General features: G+C 37.4%; 1 protein-coding gene across 1 annotated transcript in view; it reads left to right on the top strand.

Annotated features, from left to right (window-relative positions):
- The window catches only part of NUP205 (nucleoporin 205), a 49396-nt gene that overhangs the window by 9679 nt on the left and 18948 nt on the right, over window positions 1-20769 (top strand). The window contains exons 9-23 of the mRNA XM_042026861.1: window positions 2645-2761; window positions 3905-4042; window positions 5119-5269; window positions 6049-6254; window positions 7647-7829; window positions 8484-8534; window positions 9127-9336; window positions 10103-10202; window positions 11723-11860; window positions 12114-12303; window positions 12978-13098; window positions 13606-13687; window positions 14116-14280; window positions 16362-16486; window positions 17401-17515. Of these exons, the coding sequence (XP_041882795.1) occupies window positions 2645-2761; window positions 3905-4042; window positions 5119-5269; window positions 6049-6254; window positions 7647-7829; window positions 8484-8534; window positions 9127-9336; window positions 10103-10202; window positions 11723-11860; window positions 12114-12303; window positions 12978-13098; window positions 13606-13687; window positions 14116-14280; window positions 16362-16486; window positions 17401-17515 (2092 nt within the window). The remainder of the gene's footprint in view (window positions 1-2644; window positions 2762-3904; window positions 4043-5118; window positions 5270-6048; window positions 6255-7646; window positions 7830-8483; window positions 8535-9126; window positions 9337-10102; window positions 10203-11722; window positions 11861-12113; window positions 12304-12977; window positions 13099-13605; window positions 13688-14115; window positions 14281-16361; window positions 16487-17400; window positions 17516-20769) is intronic.

The following is a 20769-nucleotide window of genomic DNA, read 5'->3' as shown; positions in this document are numbered from 1 at the left end:
ATTTGATACAGACAGTAGTGTAACCTAAATTGAGTTATGGTTTTTGTCCCTCATTTTTAGTTTATTCTTTTACTAATGGTCTTTTCCACATTTTAGGGGAGGGATTCTGCTTTTTTGGTAGTATCAATTGTTGTGAAAATAAGCAACTGTTTTCAGTCTAAGAGAAATGCTGCAAAAGGATTTTTAAAGAATTACAAGTTTCATTTGTGCAAGATCTTGTGATTAGACACAGAAAATCAAAATTCCATGGAAACACTTCTATTTAATTAATGGAGGCTTTATTTTATGACCTTCATTGTGTTGAGCTGTATTTGGAGTTGCCAAATAATTACCTTTTTCAGTGTGCAAAAAGGATTTTAAAAAGTATTTTTTCATTATAACCTTACAGAATGTGAACAATATTGGCAGGAAAAGCAATATTTGAGCCTCGTGAACCTTTAAGGGCATATATAAACACATAGCTTTGAGGTCTAATCCTAGTTTATTTATAATTTGTTGGTGTTGCATGTTGTTTTCTCAAGCTTTTTTTAAAGCACATCCATAGAACAAATGTAATGTCAGTTCCACCAGGTTCATATTGATAAATTACTGCTATATTTATGCTGCAATAGCTGCCTGCACCCAACACTTACCATTTTTTAAGAGGCTTTGGACATCCTTTGAAAGATGCACACAATGGTGATTTTTGTAATGCAGACACAGTAGCCCTTGGGAATATTTTGAATATATGGGGAATATGTGAGGAATATTTATGGAATACCCTTAAACAATCGGGTGCAAACAAGTGTGGAACTGAGGACCTTTTTTTGAGACAATTCATTGAATGGTATTGCTTTACAAAAGAAGTGTCTCCCTATAATTACATGGGTGGCTGCAGAATGACCCTGACTGAAGTTTCTGCCATATTAAATTTAGAACATATGTGACCTTGTCTCCTGTAGCTGCAGAACTGCCTAAAAATCCCAAGGCAGTAGCTTGATTTGTTGGTATATCTTATCTTCATTTCATTATGGACTCGGATACTTTATCTTTGGGAAGAATATTTCTTTTCCGCTTGAGTTTTTTTTCCCCTCAGATATACAGTTGGTTGTAGCTAATGCCTGAAGATGAAGAGAGATGTTTATTACAAGTAGGATTTTGTAATACAGGATATAAGCCAAAATGAGACCATTGACTTGTATTCTAGTTTGCTAGAGGCCAGTACTAGTTGTTTCACAGGAAAGACTTTGTTAGTAGGCAATTGGGATATAGCCCTACGAGGCAACTTTTTGTCTTAACTGCTGTTAGGTAGTGGTTGGCTTATGTCCTCAGCTATTTCTACTGAATCTCAAATTTTAGGTAAAAAGAAGTGTCTGTTTTGTGCCATCTTTATTTTGCTTTGTGTATCTGTGTAACTTTTGTTCGGTTTTATTTAAATCTCGAAGTCAGCATTTTAATTAATTCTTGTGCGTAATTTTAGCATTTATGCTGCTTGCCAGTGATGATTTGGGTAAATCTTTTTGTTGACTGCATTGCATTCATTCAGAACTTGATAATTAGCTTTAGTACCTCAAATAATTAATCATTTAACTTATCAACATTCAGTTTTGTCCTTGTCCAGTTAGTGTACTGATTTAGGTAGTTTGCTTTGACCCTTTCCACTGTTACTTCTAGTTTTTAATCTTTTTTATTATTATTACTTTTTAACTGTTTTTTCCTGATGAGACACAATTATTTTGCTGCTCATTCAGTTTCACACATTGAGATATATTATAGACCATGAACTAGTCTCTGTTGACTGTCACCATGTTCTATTTTTTATGTGTTGAATTGGTTGCTTGCTTCTGTTTCTTGTTCTTCAGTGTCTGCTTAATATTTAACTAAACTTAACTTTTAATCTCATCTGTTTGCTTTCTATAAGCCTCTGTTGGGGTCTCTTGTCAAAAGCTTTTTGAATTTAAAATTAAATGTCAGCTGGTTTTTGTTTAGTAATTAGCTTTTTCAGCAAAAAGAAGTTTAGGATGCTGATTAAATGGCTACTTTTAAAAAAAATTGCTGCTGTTCTTCTTGCTCTTCTCTCTTGTTTTTCCTGTGGTGTTTACTGACATGTGATAATGCTTCTAGTTGAGACAGATTAACTCCAAAGTGGGATCAGTGCAGAACTTTTCAAGTCATAAAGTAGCTGCAAGTAAATTAGTCTTTAATGGTGAAGAAAGGTGCTATCCGCAGATCTGTATACAGGAATCAGTATTTTGCATTGTTTCATGTTTCTTTTCACTCCTTGTGAATAATGATCCAGCATTCTTTGAACCTAAACTGTCTAGCTTTTAAATTAAAAGGAGGAAAAGGATCTACCTTTTGGGGCCAAACCAAAGTATCTGGTGAAGTCAGTTACGAAAAACTTCTGTGATAGAAGTTCAGGGCTTTTGCTATGTGCTGAGGGCTTTGGCAGTAAGCAAGTGATTGACTATAACTTTGAGTGCAAGCTTTTGGGGAGGAGTGAGGATTGAAAAAATAGAAAATGGAGTGTTCTTGTCATGTTTGTGCAAGTACATTTGCTTTCTTAGTTTTAAGTGGCCATATAGACAATTCCATTATTTCTTTCTGTTTCATTCTTAGCTAAATATAGACCACTGTTTCCTTTTCCACTTCATAAATCCTGTAGGTGAAACAGCTGAGAAATCGTGCTGATGAAGATGCTCGCATGATCCACATGAGTATTCAGATGGGTAACGACCCACCTATTTCCCTTCGGAGAGATCTGGAGCATTTAATGCTTCTAGTAAGCCTTATTTTCTTCTAAATTACTGTCAAAAATAATGATTGTGACTTTCATTTGTTATCTGAAAGCCCGTGTCTCAATGATACTATATGGTGCTGGATCTTTCCCTTTTGGGATTAATTTTTTTTCCTTAAGTATAGACACTTCTCTATAATTTTTCATAAGAAGGAATTAATTTACTGTCTTGGTTTCTGATGTTAATGTCACGTAATTATTTTTTAGTAAGTAAATAGTGCATTGTTCCTTATGTCTTAGAGGCTTTACTCCACTGTTGACAATTATTCTGATAAATAATTGAAATGTTTAAATAATTTTCATGTGTTGATATATTTGTAATGAGAATTTTAGAAGACTGTTTTGTATTTGCTGTAGAGTAGGCTCGGTAAGGTGACTCCATGAAGGCTAGTGGAATTACAAATTCCCTGATTGCAGTAGAGTTTTGACCATAAATGTACATTTAAAAGAAAGATTTTTTTTTTTTTTCATATTTTTAATAAAATAAAACCAAAATAGAACGGAAATAAAAATAATTCTATTTGTTTAAATATTAGCTATTAAGGTTACTTAACTGCACTTTACAAAAAATCCATATTGGCAAACAGATTTGCATATTGAACTGAGGTGTTTTGTATTTTCTGATAACTTAAAAACTTGTATTATTAGTCTTTTCCAAAGATGCTCCCTTAGGTTATTAGCAGGAAAATCTGTAGTTGAAATGCTTTCTTAAGCAGCTCAGAGAGAGATAGTGAACTTAAATGAAGAACTAGAAATAAAAATTTACTCGGAGAAATTTGTATGTTCACTGGCTAACTTGTAAAATTAATATATAAAGGTAGGCATATGGTTATTTAAGGAGAAATGACACTGCTTTCTTAGCAATGATTTAATCCATAATAATTAAATAGAAAGTTATTATGTTTTCACTGATATGTGCATTTTGAATTTTGCTGGCTGTCACTAGTTCTGATACTGTTATTTAGAAGCTGTCGTTTTCAGAAGGTTTTAAGAACTAGAACACCAGCCCTGGGATGCTTTGCCTCTCAGATGTGTTTAGCTAATCTAGAAGCAGTGCTTACTGTTGGAAGTAATTGGTTTTTTCTTCCTGGAGAGGATACTTTTCTAACACCTTCCTTTTCCTGACAGATCGCTGAGTTGTACAGGAAAGACCCCTTTAATCTGGAGCTTGCTCATGAGTACTGGTGTCCGTCGGAGCCCCTGCAGACATCCACCATCATGGGCTCCTACCTTGGGGTAGCTCACCAGCGGCCCCCTCAGCGCCAGGTTATCTAGATTTTCTTGACTAACTACTAGTAACTTGAAACTAAAGTAACAAAAACCCTCAAGCAACAAAATTTTTGGTATCCTTATTACAGATAGCCTCTAAGAAGACCTTAGCCTTTTTCAGTGGCTTATCTGCATGTCTCCTGCTCTGTATGGCGTGGGTGTTGTTGCTTGCCATAAAATTAGCTACTGCCAGCCATTCGTGGCTGTCAATAAACTTAGAAAGAAAGAGTACTAACAAACCTCTGTGAAAGTGTTATTTAGGTTTGATCTGTTACAGTTGCTAAATGGATTCTGATCGTTCTCTTGTGTTTTTTGTCTGATGACTTCTACGTGCCTTTTTCATGTAACTGAGAAATTAAATTCCTCAGCTGTAAAAAAAACTTTATTAACTGCAGTTGATAGTATTTTAGGGGTAAAAATCCTAAGAATATTTTAATTATTCAAAGTTCAAAAATTATAGTCCATAAGAGACAGAACTTAAAATTAGAATGATGAAACAATCTAAGCAGACAAAGCAGACATTCCAAAACTCTTTGGATACCTGGGGTGCTGTCAGCCCTCAATGCTTCTTGAAGGACTGTGCAGTGCTAGGCAAAACCTAGTACGAGACAAATCAGACACATGCCAACACCCACACAGAATGCTGGCAACTTGAATTACGGCCAGGTGCAATCTGAAGCAGCCTAATGTGACCCTGAAAGGAACCACTGTGTGTGAGTTACTGACAAGCACACTGGATTCTTTCCTGGTCTCACTTACCTTGCATTGTGAGATGTGCTAATAATACTCCTGTGGAACTTTTGGGAGCTGAAGTAAATTTTATCACTAGAAATACAGAATTTGAGAGTTAGTATACTTTGCAGTCACGAGTTATTTTGTTTAGTTCCTCTTTCAAACATGTCTAACTGAATAGGCCAGTCTGCAAAGGAACTTTTTTAAAATTGGAGTTGTCATTCCTGTCTACCCTGCCCTGATTACATTAGAATCTGTTCTCTGACTTTTGCTGCCTAATGTTTTCCTAAAATACTCAGATTTACCTTTTTTTTTTAAACACTGATCTTTATTTGTTCTAGGTTGTCTTGTCAAAGTTTGTTAGGCAAATGGGAGATCTACTTCCTTCCACAATTTACATCCCATACTTGAAAATGCTGCGGGGACTGGCTAGTGGGCCTCAGTGTGCTCATTACTGCTTTAGTTTGCTAAAAGTCAATGGCAGTAGTCATGGTAAGAGAAGTGACCCTTCAGCTCTTTCTCAACTCCTTTTCTTTCGAGACGTGCAAAGACTTACTTGAGATGAATTGTGGCCTCATACTTTTAACATTTTATTATTAGTACAAAGATGAAATTGGAAGGCTTTACTTGAAAGTGTAGTCTGATTAAAAAAACCTAGCAGATACGGTAATTAGATGGCTGAGCACCTTAGCAAGCAATTTACCTAGTGAAATAATGCTTTTTTTTTAAAAAACACCATGTCTTACACCATAAGAAATGCAGAATGTCAGTGTTGCTTATTGTAAAACAAAAAATGAGTCATGTCTTAAAGTTAGCTATATTTACAAAATATACAATGTAACTTTCCTGAGCTGACTTTGTTCAGAAGCACTTTGTTCAGTTAGAATTTTTTGATACATGTAATACAATACCACTTTCTCAAAGTAAGAGATGCTGGTCAGTCCTGTGTTTTGCCTTCATTTTGCATTGGTCAAATTATAAAAAAACTCCCTACTTTGAAGATACAAATAATGCTGCAAAGATTCCAATTCATAAACCAGAAAACTTATTTGTACTAGTTTTTCATATTAGCACCTTTCTGTCTCAAAAAAACCCCATAAACAAGCAAAAATGCCCAAACCGAAATGATTAATTTTGGAAACAGTAACTTTTCTTTGAACTTTACTTTTTCCTTTAGATAAGAAAGTTCTCCTTCTAAATTTAGCTACCCTGCTTTTCACCCTGTGAAAGAGTCAAAAGAAAATCTTGTCACCTGTTTGTCATTTTTCTAGCGGAAAACATCCAAGGAGCAGGTGGCAGTCCTGTCTCCTGGGAGCATTTCTTCCACTCTTTGATGCTTTATCATGAGCACTTAAGGAAAGACTTGCCAAGTGCAGACAGTGTCCAATACCGTCACCTGCCTCTCCGAGGCATCACACAGAAAGAACAGGATGGATTGATTGCATTTTTACAGCTGACCACTGTTATAGTCAATTGGGTAAGTAACCTTTTATTTAGTTTTCTTTGTTAATACTTTTTTTTCCTTGTGAATCATCATCATTCAGCTGCGAAATTCTCCTTGACTGAAAAAGTATGTAAGGAAAATTTACCTAGCAGTTGTCATTTTATTAGTGAATTCCAAAAGTATGGGAAACATCAGGAGTAACTGTAATGACCAAACATTGAAGGTGTAGGTGAAGCAGAAAGAGATGATGCCCTTTCCTGTGTTGCTAGTATTGCTGATTTTCTTGCTTTCTTGACTCTGGTGGTGGTAATGGAGATGCCTTTCAGAAGTGAGGTATGTCCGCAATAAATCACTAAGAAGTAGGAAAGTTCTTTGCCTTTATTTATGAGCTTGAAATAACAAAAGTAATAGTTGTATTCAAAAGGAAGTGGTAGAATTTTGATAAGGAAGCTGATCAGCTGTGAAACTTGCCTCCAGGGTTATGATTTAAAATGTCCCCAAACCAAGGGTGTAAAATGTTTTGAATGAATTGACTGGAAGAGGATTCCAGGAGAATAAGACTGCAATGCATAATTTTGTATTGTGAGTTGTCTGTGTAATTCTGAGTAGTGTGGAATTCTGCTCTTAGATACCCACCAGACTTTGCAGCCTAAAAATTCTATGACATAGTGAGATAGCCTTGGTTTTGCTGACACAAACACGAGTCAGATCAGTAAAACTAAATATTTTGAAAATCATCTTTGGTGGTAAAGATAATGGGGTGATCCTGTGTGAGCTGTAATATCAGCATTGGACATACATGGAGAAAAGGGAACTCTTAAAACTAGTATTTCCTGACATCATCAAATCATAATTTGGGATGAAGATAAATTTGTTCTAAGGATGCAGGGAATTACCATTTGATGAGGCTAAATGCTTGTTCCTGTCCAGTGGCTCTTCTCAGAGTCTCTAGTGAGCTTACATGAGCGATGATCCTGTTCTTAGACTAAAATTGCTACAAGTTCCTAGCAAATGTCCAATGCAGTGTCAGTTCATAGAAATATATGGATATAGGAATATATAGAAAGTATGTAATAGAAATGCTAATAAAAGTCCCTCTACCCATGCTTGAAAAAGTTGCTAAAGTACTTAGACTAATTCCATGAATGTGTGTCCACTAAAAAAAAGTGGGTTGTTATAAGATGCTTGTATTATCCAAATAATCTTTCTGTGTGGATAGGCACGATTTAGTGCTTGTAAGTCTTTATACTTGGCTTTTTGTTTAACTAAAATGGTTGGCTTTGGAATTGTCTGCTTTTCTTTTGACATTTTGCATACCTTCAAGTACAAAGCGGAGTCTGAACTGAACTGTGAATTAGAGACTGTAAGACATGAGAAACCTTCAAAGTAATAATCTGCAGTTTTGTTTTCTGTTGAACTCTGTAGAGTGAGAATGCTCGCTTGGCTCTTTGTGAGCACCCTCAGTGGACACCAGTAGTGGTCATCCTGGGACTTCTACAATGCAGCATTCCTCCTATTTTGAAAGCAGAGCTATTAGAAACCCTTACTGCTTTTGGAAGATCTCCTGAAATAGCTGCTTCACTCTGGCAATCCCTGGAATATACACAGGTATTTTAGGATTTTCAGTGCTTAGAGCTGTAGCATTGTAGTTTGTTGAAATTGCCAGTAGCGTATTCAAAATCGTATTGCATTTCCTCCTAAATTTTCTTTTTGCTGTTGTTGAATATGATTTTTTTTAATGTAGTTAATACTTTGGAACAATTTTGAAAATTACAGAATCATCTCAGAGATCTCATTGGCTGTGCTTATTTTACATAAATACAGGTTTATACAGAAATACCAAGACTGTCCTCTTTGAACTGCAGCTGCTGCCTTATTTTTACTTGCTAATAAGAGACCCTGGCAATAACGACATCTCGCCATATTTGCGTCCTAATTTATGATATTTCTTAAAATACACTATTGTAAGAGATAATGAGAGAAATGTCTTTCCCCTATCCAATATGAAATAAAAATCATTAATGTGAAAATGTGATGCAGATCTTGGAGAATGTAAAGCTGGGAGCATACATGTGTCAAACATAATCCAGCCTCTCAGAGAGAAAAATCTTGACTTTTTATCTTTTAAAAGGATTTAGAAAACCTCTTCTTAGATCTAAAATGTGATGAGTATCTTTTTTTTACTCCTGATAGAAATGATGGAGATGCACTTCGATTGTGTGAAATGTGTTGTTTGTTTTCATTTCTCTTTCTGTTTTGAAGATATTACAAACTGTTAGAAGTCCAGGCCAGAGACAAGCAATTGGTATTGAGGTAAGAGATTCTCTGTACCTAGGCAGCCTCTCTGATCATCTGCATATGCATTTGGGAGGCACTTGCAGAAGCTGCATCTACTGCTGTGCCTGTGGGAAACTTTCCTAATAGACATTGTTGTTTCACTGCTTTGTAACTTACTTGCAAGCCTGCTTGTAATTTCTGGAAACTTTTATTCATTTTGCACCTAGTTCAGCTTCATGCTAGTAACAGAACAGCATCTAAACTCTCAAATTCCTCATGAGCACTTCTTACTAAGATTTTCCTAAATTGCACTCACTTTTGTTATGTCTTGGTACAGCTCACTTTGCTTCTAAGAACAGTGGTAAATAAAAGCAAGTAGGTAAATATCGAGGTGTATCTTCTAGTAGCTCAGAGAGGAGTGAATGCATATTGCTGAACTGAAATAACAGTACTGATGCTTTGCTGCTTTTGCTCTGTTTGTGTTGTACTGTAGGCAGAAAAGCTGCTGAATTGATTCACTGTAAAGTAATTCACAGATGATGCTATTACATTATTTGTTCTCACATGTTTCTTCCTTCCCCAAAATCTGTGATTTGTCTCCTCCTGTTTTTGCTATCCTCCTGGGAAGGTTGAACTGAATGAGATTGAGTCCCGATGTGAGGAGTATCCTTTAACTCGCGCCTTCTGTCGACTCATCAGCACACTAGTGGAGAGTTCATTCCCAGCTAACTTGGGAGCAGGTCTCCGCCCGCCAGGCTTTGATCCCTATCTCCAGTTCCTCAGGGATTCTGTGTTTCTCCGATTCCGCACCAGGGCATACCGGAGAGCTGCTGAAAAAGTAATTTTCATTTGAAAATATTTTTCTTTTCCTGAGCATGTAGCTGTTGATGTGGCTTAGATCTGTTTGAGAAAGCTGTGCAAGTTTGATGCAGCAAAAGTAACCTAGAGCACTTAATAGTGTTTTGATTCTGTAAACAGGTGATATTTCAACTCATGGGTCAGGATATATTTCAAAGGAGCTTGTATAAAGTATCTTTTAAAAAAGAAGCTTGTATTCCTAAATTTCAATTTGCTCTACAGGATTCTGCAAGTCTACTACATGGCTAATGACTTCTGAACATTACATGCCCAAATATACAAGTCAGATTTGTCCTTTTCTCAGTGTTACCTCAGAAAATATTTCTGACTTGCTGAACCAAGTGATTTGGCTTTGTTTTACAATACTTCTGGATGAAAGCACATGCTTAACTGTATGCTGGAAGCTGGCTATTCTTGATCTATTCTTAGCTGTATACCTAATAAGAACTCCTTATTGCTTATAGTTTCAATATTCTAATACGTGTATTGTATAATAGTGCCTAAAGTAGGTAAGAAATCTGTTTCAGTATTCCATTTCACTTCAGAAAGGAAGCTTGGCCTTTCATATTCTTTGACATAATGAATTATAATGTAATTTGCATGACTTTCTAATTTTGAAATACTAGTCATCCTTCTGTCCTGTACTTCACTGCACTGTGTTGTGTTCTTTGTCATCTTGGTCATGTTGTTGCGGGGTCAGTCTTAATCTGTGTATGATTTTTTCTTTGTTTTGTAATTATCTGCAGTGGGAAGTAGCTGAGGTAGTCCTGGAAGTGTTTTACAAATTATTGCGGGACTACGAACCTCAACTTGAAGACTTTGTGGACCAATATGTGGAGTTACAAGGTTACAAATGTTTATTTGTTCACTGACAGACAGAATTGTGACTTGTTTTGCTCTGTCTTGGGATCTTGTTTAATATTGCAAATAAGCTGGTGGAAAGCTAGACCAAGACTTTGAGATAGGAAGATGTTAAAAAAATTTCCACGTAGTATTGAGATCTGCATTGCTGACTCAATAGGGTTTCATGTACACTGTTTTCTACTTCCCTATCTCTACTAGGAGGATAACTTCTGTTTCTTTCATATCCAATTAGGTTGAAGAGCAACATTTGACACTTAAACAACACCTCAGTTTTGGCTTCTTCTTCTGGGCTTCTTTGATCTATATCTAAATCACTACTATTCATAGGATTAATTCAAAGGTGTCACTGTATTGGAGATATCCTTTACTGTTAATACTATTGATATATTAACTATTCAAAGCAGACAGTAGCAGTAGAATTGTGACCTGAAGTAATTTAATTCTGAACAACTATTCTTTAAAAGGCTAAAGTAGATGACAGTTGCCTCATTATAGGAAATCTAAGGCTTATTTGGGCTTTAAATTTTTTTTTCTTAATACAAAGTTTCTTAGCATGAATTCCATCATGATGCCTGTGGATTTTCTTGTAGCAGTGCTGTGAGAACCAGTTCTTAATTGAAAACAACTTTAGTGTTAGAAGGCCTCTGTGCCTCATACTTTTTGACAAAGAGTACTTGGCAGCATAACTGGCTCAGAGAATTCATTAGCTCGTTCCTGTCCTCAGCTAGTCCTTCAACTTGTTATGATTATTTGTGGGTTACATGATATGTTGGAGAAATGGGTTAATGTAGTTTTGAGTAGATGAATTTTTCAAATGGATTCAGTATGTGGCTCCACATTGGCATGGCTTGTCTGTTGGTGTGTGATGGAGTGGCACACATGGAATGAATGGAAGAAAGGCACTTATAAAGATGGTGCCAAAAGAAACTACCCTTGTTCTCACTTGCATGTTAAAAAAGGTTCTTACTGCTTTTCTGCTTTTATCTACCACAGTTTATGAAGAGCCTAGATGAATTAGAAGCATTAGTCTTTTCCTTTTATTTCATGTCATGAAGGTCTTTGAATTTTAGGCTAGTAGTTTTATTTTTGTATACATTGTTACAGCAGTCGTGGGAGTTTATCCCTACCCTCTGAGGATTAGGAGTTGAGTGGACGTTCTCTTTGACTTCTGGAAATGCTTTTTCCCTCATCCAGGGTCTTCATGCAGGTTGGGGGGGTGGGATATAAACTTTTTCTGGTTTCTTTTTGGTCAGATCTACTTGGGGTTAAATTTGAAATGTGCTATTAGATACTGAAAAGTAAGGGTAATTGCCATTACATCTCTTCCCAAACTTTTAATATTACCTCAATGGCTTCTATATGAAGAAAATCTCTGAAGACTTTTTACCAAGGTTGTTGCTTAGAGCCATGGGGGCTGTTACATTTTATATCTTATACTAGCTTGAGTAATAGAAGGGTTTTTTATTAGAGGTTATATTGTTTTTTACTCCGTCTGTCTTTAGGAGAAGAAATAATAGCATATAAACCACCTGGATTCAATTTGATGTATCATCTATTGAATGAGTCCCCAATGCTGGAACTTTGCCTTAGTTTGCTAGAAGAAGGGGTTAAGCAGCTTGATACTTATGCTCCATTTCCTGGTATGTGCCTAGAATTCATTTTTCATGTGAAGTTAAAATGTATAGTGAGTAGGATTTAAAGCTAACATTGCATATCTGTAACTTGATGGTTGTATCTCTTGCATATAAAAGAATCATGTTATGGGGGAAGTTTTCCTACTGGTAAACCACTGACAGGGTTTTTTTTCTCGGTGCAAGGCTTGATGAATGACATTTATGAATGTAGTTTATTCAGCTGCTTCTTTGTATTTCTTATGTTCTTCATGCACTGCAGGGAAGAAGCATTTAGAGAAAGCTGTACAGTATTGCCTTGCACTTCTAAATTTAACCCTACAGAAGGAGAATTTTTTTATGGATCTTTTGCGGGAGAGCCACCTTTCCCTTATTGTCACACCACTGGAGCAGCTGCTTCAAGGAATCAATCCTCGCACTAAAAAGGCAGATCACGTGGTGAATATTGCCAGGTATGTGCAAAGTACTGAGAAGGGAGGAGTTTTGGATGCACAGAAGTGTTTGGATCCTGGATCCTTTCATTAGCTTTACTAGCCAATGCTTCTCTTTACACAGAGCTTCTTGTGAATTTTTTTTTTTTGTGGGGGGAGATGTCTTCACAGGTGGTATGATCTGTGATTGTCCTAGTGCAAGATGGGAATCTGTATTTATGGTTCTTCTTTCTGAATTTTCCCCCTCTCATGATTTCTTCCTGTCTACCTTATGTGCAATGATTCCCTTGCTTATAATTCCATTTTGCCCCAGACTCGTCACAGAGTGGGAAAGTTAAACACAGTTGCTATTGACCATGTTTTACAGTATTGTCCATTACTTACTGTATTAAATGCCTGCAAGCAGTTGTTTTAACTTATGCTGCAGTGTTTAATGTAGATTTTGGATAAAAAGAATGGTAAAAATTCCAGGAAAGGTTATTATCCCTACTCAGCCTACTCAATCTCTCCTGATGGAGAAGCACTCAGTGTTTCATATAGAGTGAAATTTTATTTGAAGCTTGAATGTTATCTCATGTAATTTGATTTGTAAATGTTTTAGTTCTAAATCTCGTTTAATTTCTCATCTGTGCATTACCATCTTGAAAAAGTAAAATTCTCAACAATTTCATTACCATAATCTTGTGTCTTTCAAGGTATCTTTACCATGGAAACAGCAATCCTGAACTGGCTTTTGAAAGTGCCAAGATTTTGTGCTGTATTTCTGATAATTCCAACATCCAGATAAAACTAGTTGGTGATTTCACACATGATCAGGTGAGTAGCTGTTTCTTTGAATCTGGAAAGAGAAACTGATGGAGAAATACTGGGACTTCATAATGTTTCTTTAAAGGATAGGTTTCTAGGTTAACTACATTAAAATACATATTTTGTTTTATATCTACCCACCTCTCAAATGTCTTTCACTATGGCATTGGAAAAACAATTACTTCATTAATTGAAAAAAAACAAAATCATGAATGTTTTCAAGAAGAAAAAGGGCAATATTCTTTGAGATATGGAGATCTTTTTGTGACTTTATAGTCTTCAATCTGTGAGAATAATTTAGCATATGTAACAACAGTAGATTTTTTTTTTCCTGTTCACTGGCTAATTGTTAACCTGTTCTTAGAAGAGCTATGACTCTCCACTCTTGCTTATTAAGTAGGTTATATACTTTTTGTCTAGAGGTTCTGTCAACTTACATGAAGGGAATTATGAAAAGTATTTGGTTTAATACTCTTAAAATTCTCTTCATTTCCATCCTTCTATTGTTAAATACAGAGTGTTAGCCAGAAGCTGATGGCTGGATTCGTGGAATGTTTAGACAATGAAGATGCAGAAGAATTAATTAATCCAGATGAGGGTATGTAAAAGGCTTCTTAAAATGGCTTAAACAGTTGTCTTTTGCATGGAATGAAATTAATGAAAGAGATGTAAAAAGTGCTTTTAAGCCAGGAAACAATCTTCCTCTGTTTTCTGTGGAATTGGACCTTTAACAGAATGAAAAGCACCTATATTTTGTTAAATAACGTCCACAGTACAACGAGCCAACTACAAACTGAGTCTGTTTTCAGAAGACAAGTATTTAACATTGCTTTGGATATATTATTTAGAGCTGTGTTAACAGTAATTTTGAATTTTGTTCTTGTATCCCTTTGCAGTAATATAAATTGATCCCTCAACATTCTTGTATTTAACTTGAAGACACTGAGGATTATTCTATTAGATGGGTTTTTTACTTCGTTGTTCACCACATCTGCTTTTTCTTTTTCTTTTCTTTTTCTAATCAAGAGCTGGAGCCCGAAAAGAAGCGGGCACAAATCCATCATGAAACAAGGATCCATATTCTGAATCTCCTTATCACCTCTCTTGAGTGCAGTCCTCCCAGCCTTGCTCTGTATCTCTTGGGATTCGAACTAAAGAAACCTGTCAGCACCACAAATTTGCAAGATCCAGGTATGAGGAGGAGAGGTTGATCTGCCATTTAATCAGTTCTGTTACCAACACTGAGAGTATTTACTGGAAAATTCATGGGGAAAAGCAGTTCCTCTTCAATGTATGACAACAGGCCTTGTTTGAGTCGTTGAAAGCTGCATTAATATTAGTACTCAAATGCAGCCTTTAAACAACTTCAGGATTTGATTCTTTGTTTAAGTTGGATTTTGGAACAGACTTGAAATTAGAATTATGAGAGAAAATGATACTTCAGAAGTGAAACATTAATTTATTTACTATTTAATACAGCATGGTTGTGTCCCCAATACAAAGAAACTGATTTGATGATCCAAGTAGTACCCACATATGCTAACATCTGAATCTACAAAACAGACTGTCACTTTGGACTAGTTCTACTACTTGGGTACTGTCCTGTCCCTCCTCAAACTCCTGTTTAAAATTATTTATAGGAAAGAAAACCAGTAACCAGTTTTGGTTTTTTGGCATTGTAGAAGAAAATGTTTTAGAACATGTGGGGTTTCATTCTAGTGCCGGGAATATACAAATATATTAATTAATTACATATATATATGACAATGCAAACTTTAGAAATACCACTCCTGTTGCTTTAAAGTTGAATTGGTGGGAATAACAGTGGGTTACTATATTTTTTTCTCCTCCTCCATTTCTAACTTGTATTTTACAAAACAGACTGAGCAAGTCCAGCAGAGATGATCAAGGAGCTGGATTTCTCAGCCTATGAGGAGAAGCTGAAGGAACTCTGGAAAAGAGAAATGCTTTGAGGGGACCTAATAGAAGTCTTTGAATACCTGCAAAGGCATTAATAAGAGGATAAAACCAGGCTCTTCAGAGGAGTGTGGCAGGAAGAGGAGAGGCAGTGGGCATAAATTGAAACAAGAGAGGTTCAAATTCAATGTGGGAGAAACGTTTTGACCAGAAGTCAGTGAAGCAGGTTGGCTATAGAGGTCGTGCAGTCTTCATGTTTGGAAGTTTTCAAGACCCAATTGTCTAAAGCCATGAACAGTGGTCTGATACCATAACCTAGCAATAGTTTGGTGTTGACATGTTTGGTGTTTAGTAGTTGGGTGTCTCTTCCAGTCAGAAATACAAGATTATTTCTCAACTGTTTTAAGGGATGTTTTATATAAACAAGTGAGCAAACATGAATAATTTGATTTTAGTTATTTAGAGAAGAATATTTCTCATTATCTTTAGGTTTGTGTTGGACTCTATGGCCCAGCAGTTTTTAGTTCTTCATAGTTCTAAATGGAAGAGTAGCTAGGACCTGAATTTTATTTCTTCTGATATTTTGGAATTCAGTAGTTACACAGTACACGTAACTGGTCTGCACCCACACAATTTTACAGGATATCATATGTTAACTCAGTGATGAGGAAATGTCTCAAGGGCATGAGAGAAACTTGCCCACATCTTTCAATTATCTTGTTAATAATGTGAAGAAATAAAGACCGTAAGACATTTACCTCAAGATAATAATTTCCTGCTAAAGCATAAATTATACATGTTCAAACACAAGATTATTTCCCCTATAAGAACTCTGGTTATTGATGCCTTTACTGCTTCAGGACCTCGTTCTGGGTCTATTAAAGAAATAATTGGCTAAAGGAAGAATGCAAAAACACAGGATTTTGACTTCAGCATTAAAATCTTCTCCCTATTGCCCTTGGTTGCAGTGTCAGGTGCCTTTAGGAGCATTAGTCATGCAGTGGCTGTATTTGTAAAATAAAGCAGGAATTATTTAAAGCTATTCTTTGAAATTGTCAAATGGCTATTCATTTAAAAGTGTAAAAGCAAGAATTCAAATTGATTCACCAGCATCTCAAAAGCCTACAGACTAACTATAAATATTTTTGTTAGATATTTGCTGAAACATGGTTCCTTCTTTGATTTTAAGTAGTGGTGATAAAACTTTGCCAGATGTTTTTGCTGCAGCTCTGTGGAGCAGTACAGTGCAGCACAAGGTATCAGAACAATTTAGGTTCTGTATTTCTGTGTACTAACCTATATTTGCTATGGAGGAAAGTAAGATCAAGAATGTCAAGTTATTTGTCTCTTTTCAGGTGTCTTGGGCTGCCCACGGACTTGCCTACATGCCATTTTGAACATACTGGAGAAGGGTACTGAAACAAGGAATGGGCCGACAGCAGTTCGGGAATCTCCCCATCTTGCAGAACTCTGTTACCAGGTATTTAGCATATTTTCTCTTGGCATATACTGAAAGTAGGCTCTAAATGAAATTAGCTACTTCTTGGTTGATGAACACAGATGGTTGATGACTCTGATAATAGTTTCATTTTTAAAATGAATATGTTAGGTTTTTATATACATTGAACTCTTTCTGTTTTACCTTCTGTTTGCAAAAATGTTATCTTGTAGCATCACAGAAATCAAAGAAACTGCACTCACGTCAGAAACTTGGAATTAGGGCATACTTACAAAACTAAACCTAAATATTTTTGATCCATGGTGATAATATGCCAATCTTTAATTTTTTTTTTTTTAATTTTGGAAGTGTAGTTTGACAGCAAGTAACATATAACTCCAAGTAAGCCAGTGAAATTCTCTGCTTTATTCTGTAGCCGTGAGAGAACGGACGTATGTATGGCTGAGGGGGTGAGGTGGGGGAGACAGCTGAGTTAGATGGATGTGCAAGGTAGCTGATGCTTGCACGTAAATCATAGAATCATATGATTACACACGTGTAACATGTTAAAAATCCATGGACTCTAGAAAGGATTTTAAACATTATTAAAAGCAAAAGGCAATTCTGTAGAAGTGGGGAAAATTTATTACGTTTCCTGTCTTGGTGGATGTGCAGACATACAAAGACACTCATTTTTAAGTGAGCTAAACAAACAGGCTTATCTAGTGTCATGTTGTATAGCCATTGTGTATGCATATGCTGATAATCCTTTAATATAATAATTCACCATCTGTTACAAATAATAGGTTCAACTTTGAAGAAAGCTGATGGAAAACTTACTTTAAATACTGCTAATATTGTTTGAGCAGTAAAACAGTATTATGCTTTTGATTTGGTGGTTGGTTTGTTTTTAAAATAAATTCCATACATGGATCTCTGCTGTTTTTGATTGTCAGGTTATCTATCAGTTGTGTGCATGCTCTGACACTTCAGGTCCAACTATGAGATATCTGAGGACCAGTCAGGATTTCTTATTCACTCAGCTTCAGTACTTGCCATTTTCTATCAAAGGTAATTTTTTTGCTAAGATTGTGCGTGCTTAAAATTCAATGCATTCTTTGACTCCCTAGGAATGAAAGAAGAAACACAGGTAGCATTATTAAACTGAACGAATTGCAGGCTCTGCTAATCTTTTAATTCTTTAAAGATTGAACTCTCCCTACTTAAGAAGTTCAGATTATTGATGCTAAACTTTTGGAAAAGAATATTAGCTTTGGAGTGCACCAAGTGTCCAGAACCACATCCTAATCTGTATTGCGATTATCATTGTAGTTTTGTTAGATTATGCTACATAAAAAAAATATTGACAAGAATGTTAAAGAACCAAGGGAATAGAAGGCTGATGGTTGTAACCACCTGTATCGTCCCTTTCTTTGAATAAAGTACTTTTAAGCTTATAGGTATGTTTTATATTTCAAATCAATATTTCTCAGATGTCTTAAACTGAATAAATGTACTTTATCAGATGCTTGACCATCAGTCTTTCGTTCAATGACAGTAAATTTAGCATTCAAGTACATGTATCCAACATGTATAAAGTGCTGTAGGTGATTCTTATATAACTTAGGAATCTAAACTAGATAAATGTAGAATAGGAAGATTCTAGGAGACCTGTGTTCCAGTCTCACCAGTTTTAATTAAAGCTATAGTTCACTTGGGTAAATGCCTGGTTATTTTCACTGAAATTCTAACTGACCGTATTTGCTCATGAAGCACTGCATTCTCCACAATGACTGTTCTGAGAGGTTTCTATCCAGTTTCATTGTGTATGGGCTTAAGTGTGTGTATGTGTATCATTTGTTTTCAAAATAGCCACATGTTCATTTATTGGCTTTTGTCAGATCTGTGACTTTTTGTCTCATAAACAGTTGCTAAGCAAATAATAAATAATGACATCCTCTAAAAGCTTTCTCAAATGAAAAATGCTTTCCTTGGAGTAAGTAATATTATTTATGCTTGTACTAGTTTGAAAACAAACCAGTGGGAGGCACTAAGTCAGAATAACAATTTAATGGAAATTAAAGAAAAGGGGAAAAAAAAAGGTAAAAGAAAACACTGTCAAACTGACAGAGTCAAGGTACAACCTGACACCCTGTTAGGCAGGGTGGTGGTAGCAGTCTGGCAGAATGGTGGCTGCAGTCCTCTGAAGCGGTGATCCTGTAGTAAAACAGTCTGCTCTTCCTCAGGAAGTCCAATGGTGGCTGTGTAGCTCCTGTCCTCTGGAAATCCAGTGGGAAGCCGGTGTCTCTGGTGTTCAGCCTCAGATTATATCCACGATGGGATGCTTGGTTCCTCCCTCTGGGCGGAGCATCTCACAATGGGGTAACGAGTCATGAGGCCAAGTGTTGATTAGGCTCATTAACAGGAGAATAGTCCGGAGGGAGTTATCTCTGAGTCAGGCGGCAGGACAATGATGGGCAATTAACAGAAAGATAGTCTGGGGGGAGGAGGCAAGGAAACACTGCCCCACCTGGTTTCAACGGCTCCTGAGGATGGTAATAGAATACACTGCAACCCAGGACATTATCCACCCCTTATTCTATTACCATCTACATTATCCCAAACCAATACCTTCTTAAACTCTAAAACACACATACATATATATATATATATATACATACACAGTGAAACCTACACACCGTTCTCACCTAAGATTAGGTCTCCTTGTGGTACACAACGGGTTTCCCCATCTTTCTGCATTACCCACCAAGTGCAACCAGGTCCTTGAGCAAAGACAATCCCACGGATGGGTTTGTCTTTGCCTGAGGTGGGATTAATCCAAACAGTCTTTCCTAAAATACCTCTCAGGTGTACCACAGGGACTCTATCTCCATCCACTGTGTGCAAGGGTTCAGACTCGGCAGGACCAGCTCGATTGATGGACCCTCGGGTATTGACCATCCAGGTGGCCTTTGCTAAGTTCACTTCCCAATTTTTGAAGGTCCCCCCACCAAGTGCCTTTAGGGTAGTTTTAAGTAGTCCATTGCAGCGTTCAACTTTTCCAGCAGCTGGTGCATGATAAGGAATATGATATATCCATTCGATACCGTGTTCTCTGGCCCAGGTGTTGATGAGGCTATTCTTAAAATGAGTCCCGTTGTCTGATTCGATCCTATCAGGGGTGCCATGTCTCCACAGGACTTGCTTTTCCAGGCCCAGGATGGTGTTCCGGGCTGTAGCATGAGGCACAGGGTAGGTCTCCAGCCATCCAGTGGTTGCTTCAACCATGGTCAACACGTAGTGCTTGCCTTGGCGGGTTTGGGGAAGGGTGATGTAGTCAACTTGCCAGGCTTCACCATACCTGTACTTTGACCATCGTCCACCATACCACAGAGGCTTCACCCGCTTGGCCTGTTTGATTGCAGCACAGGTCTCACAACTGTGGATGACCTGTGAGATGCTGTCCATGGAAAGGTCCACCCCTCGGTCACGGGCCCATCGGTATGTTGCATCTCTCCCCTGATGACCAGAGGCATCATGGGCCCAACGAGCTAGGAATAATTCTCCCTTGTGCTGCCAGTCCAGATCCACCTGTGATACTTTCACCTTGGCAGCTCGGTCCACCTGCTCGTTGTTGCGATGCTCTTCATTAGCCCGACTCTTGGGTACGTGCGCATCCACGTGTCGAACCTTCACGGTCAGCTTCTCTACTCGGGCGGCAATGTCCTGCCAAATCTCAGCAGCCCAGATGGGTTTCCCTCTGCGCTGCCAGTTGGCCTTTCTCCAGCGATCCAGCCATCCCCACAGAGCATGGGCTACCATCCATGAGTCGGTGTAGAGATAGAGCCTCGGCCACTTCTCTCGTTCAGCAATATCCAAGGCCAGCTGGACGGCTTTAAGCTCTGCAACCTGACTCGATCCACCTTGTCCCTCGGTAGCTTGTGCAACTCGTCGTGTGGGGCTCCATACTGCAGCTTTCCACTTTCGATTAGCGCCTACAATTCGGCAGGAACCATCAGTGAAGAGGGCATAACGTCTTTCAGTCTCCGGTAGCTCATTATATGGTGGGGCTTCCTCAGCACGAGTCACTTGCTCTTCCTCTTCTTCAGAGGATAATCCAAAAGTCTCACCTTCAGGCCAGTTTGTTATAATTTCTAGAATCCCAGGGCGATTCGGGTTTCCAATACGGGCACGCTGTGTGATGAGGGCGATCCACTTGCTCCATGTGGTGTCGGTGGCATGATGCGTGGAAGGAACCTTTCCCTTGAACATCCACCCCAGCACCGGTAGTCGGGGTGCCAGAAGCAACTGTGCTTCAGTGCCAA

This window comes from Corvus kubaryi, unplaced genomic scaffold (genome assembly GCF_017639235.1).
Source record: "Corvus kubaryi isolate FWS band 111438036 unplaced genomic scaffold, C.kubaryi_AGA036_p1.0 129, whole genome shotgun sequence".
Lineage (NCBI taxonomy): Eukaryota > Metazoa > Chordata > Aves > Passeriformes > Corvidae > Corvus > Corvus kubaryi.
Note: the sequence above shows the minus strand (reverse complement) of the source record. Positions and strands in the feature narration are given on the sequence as shown.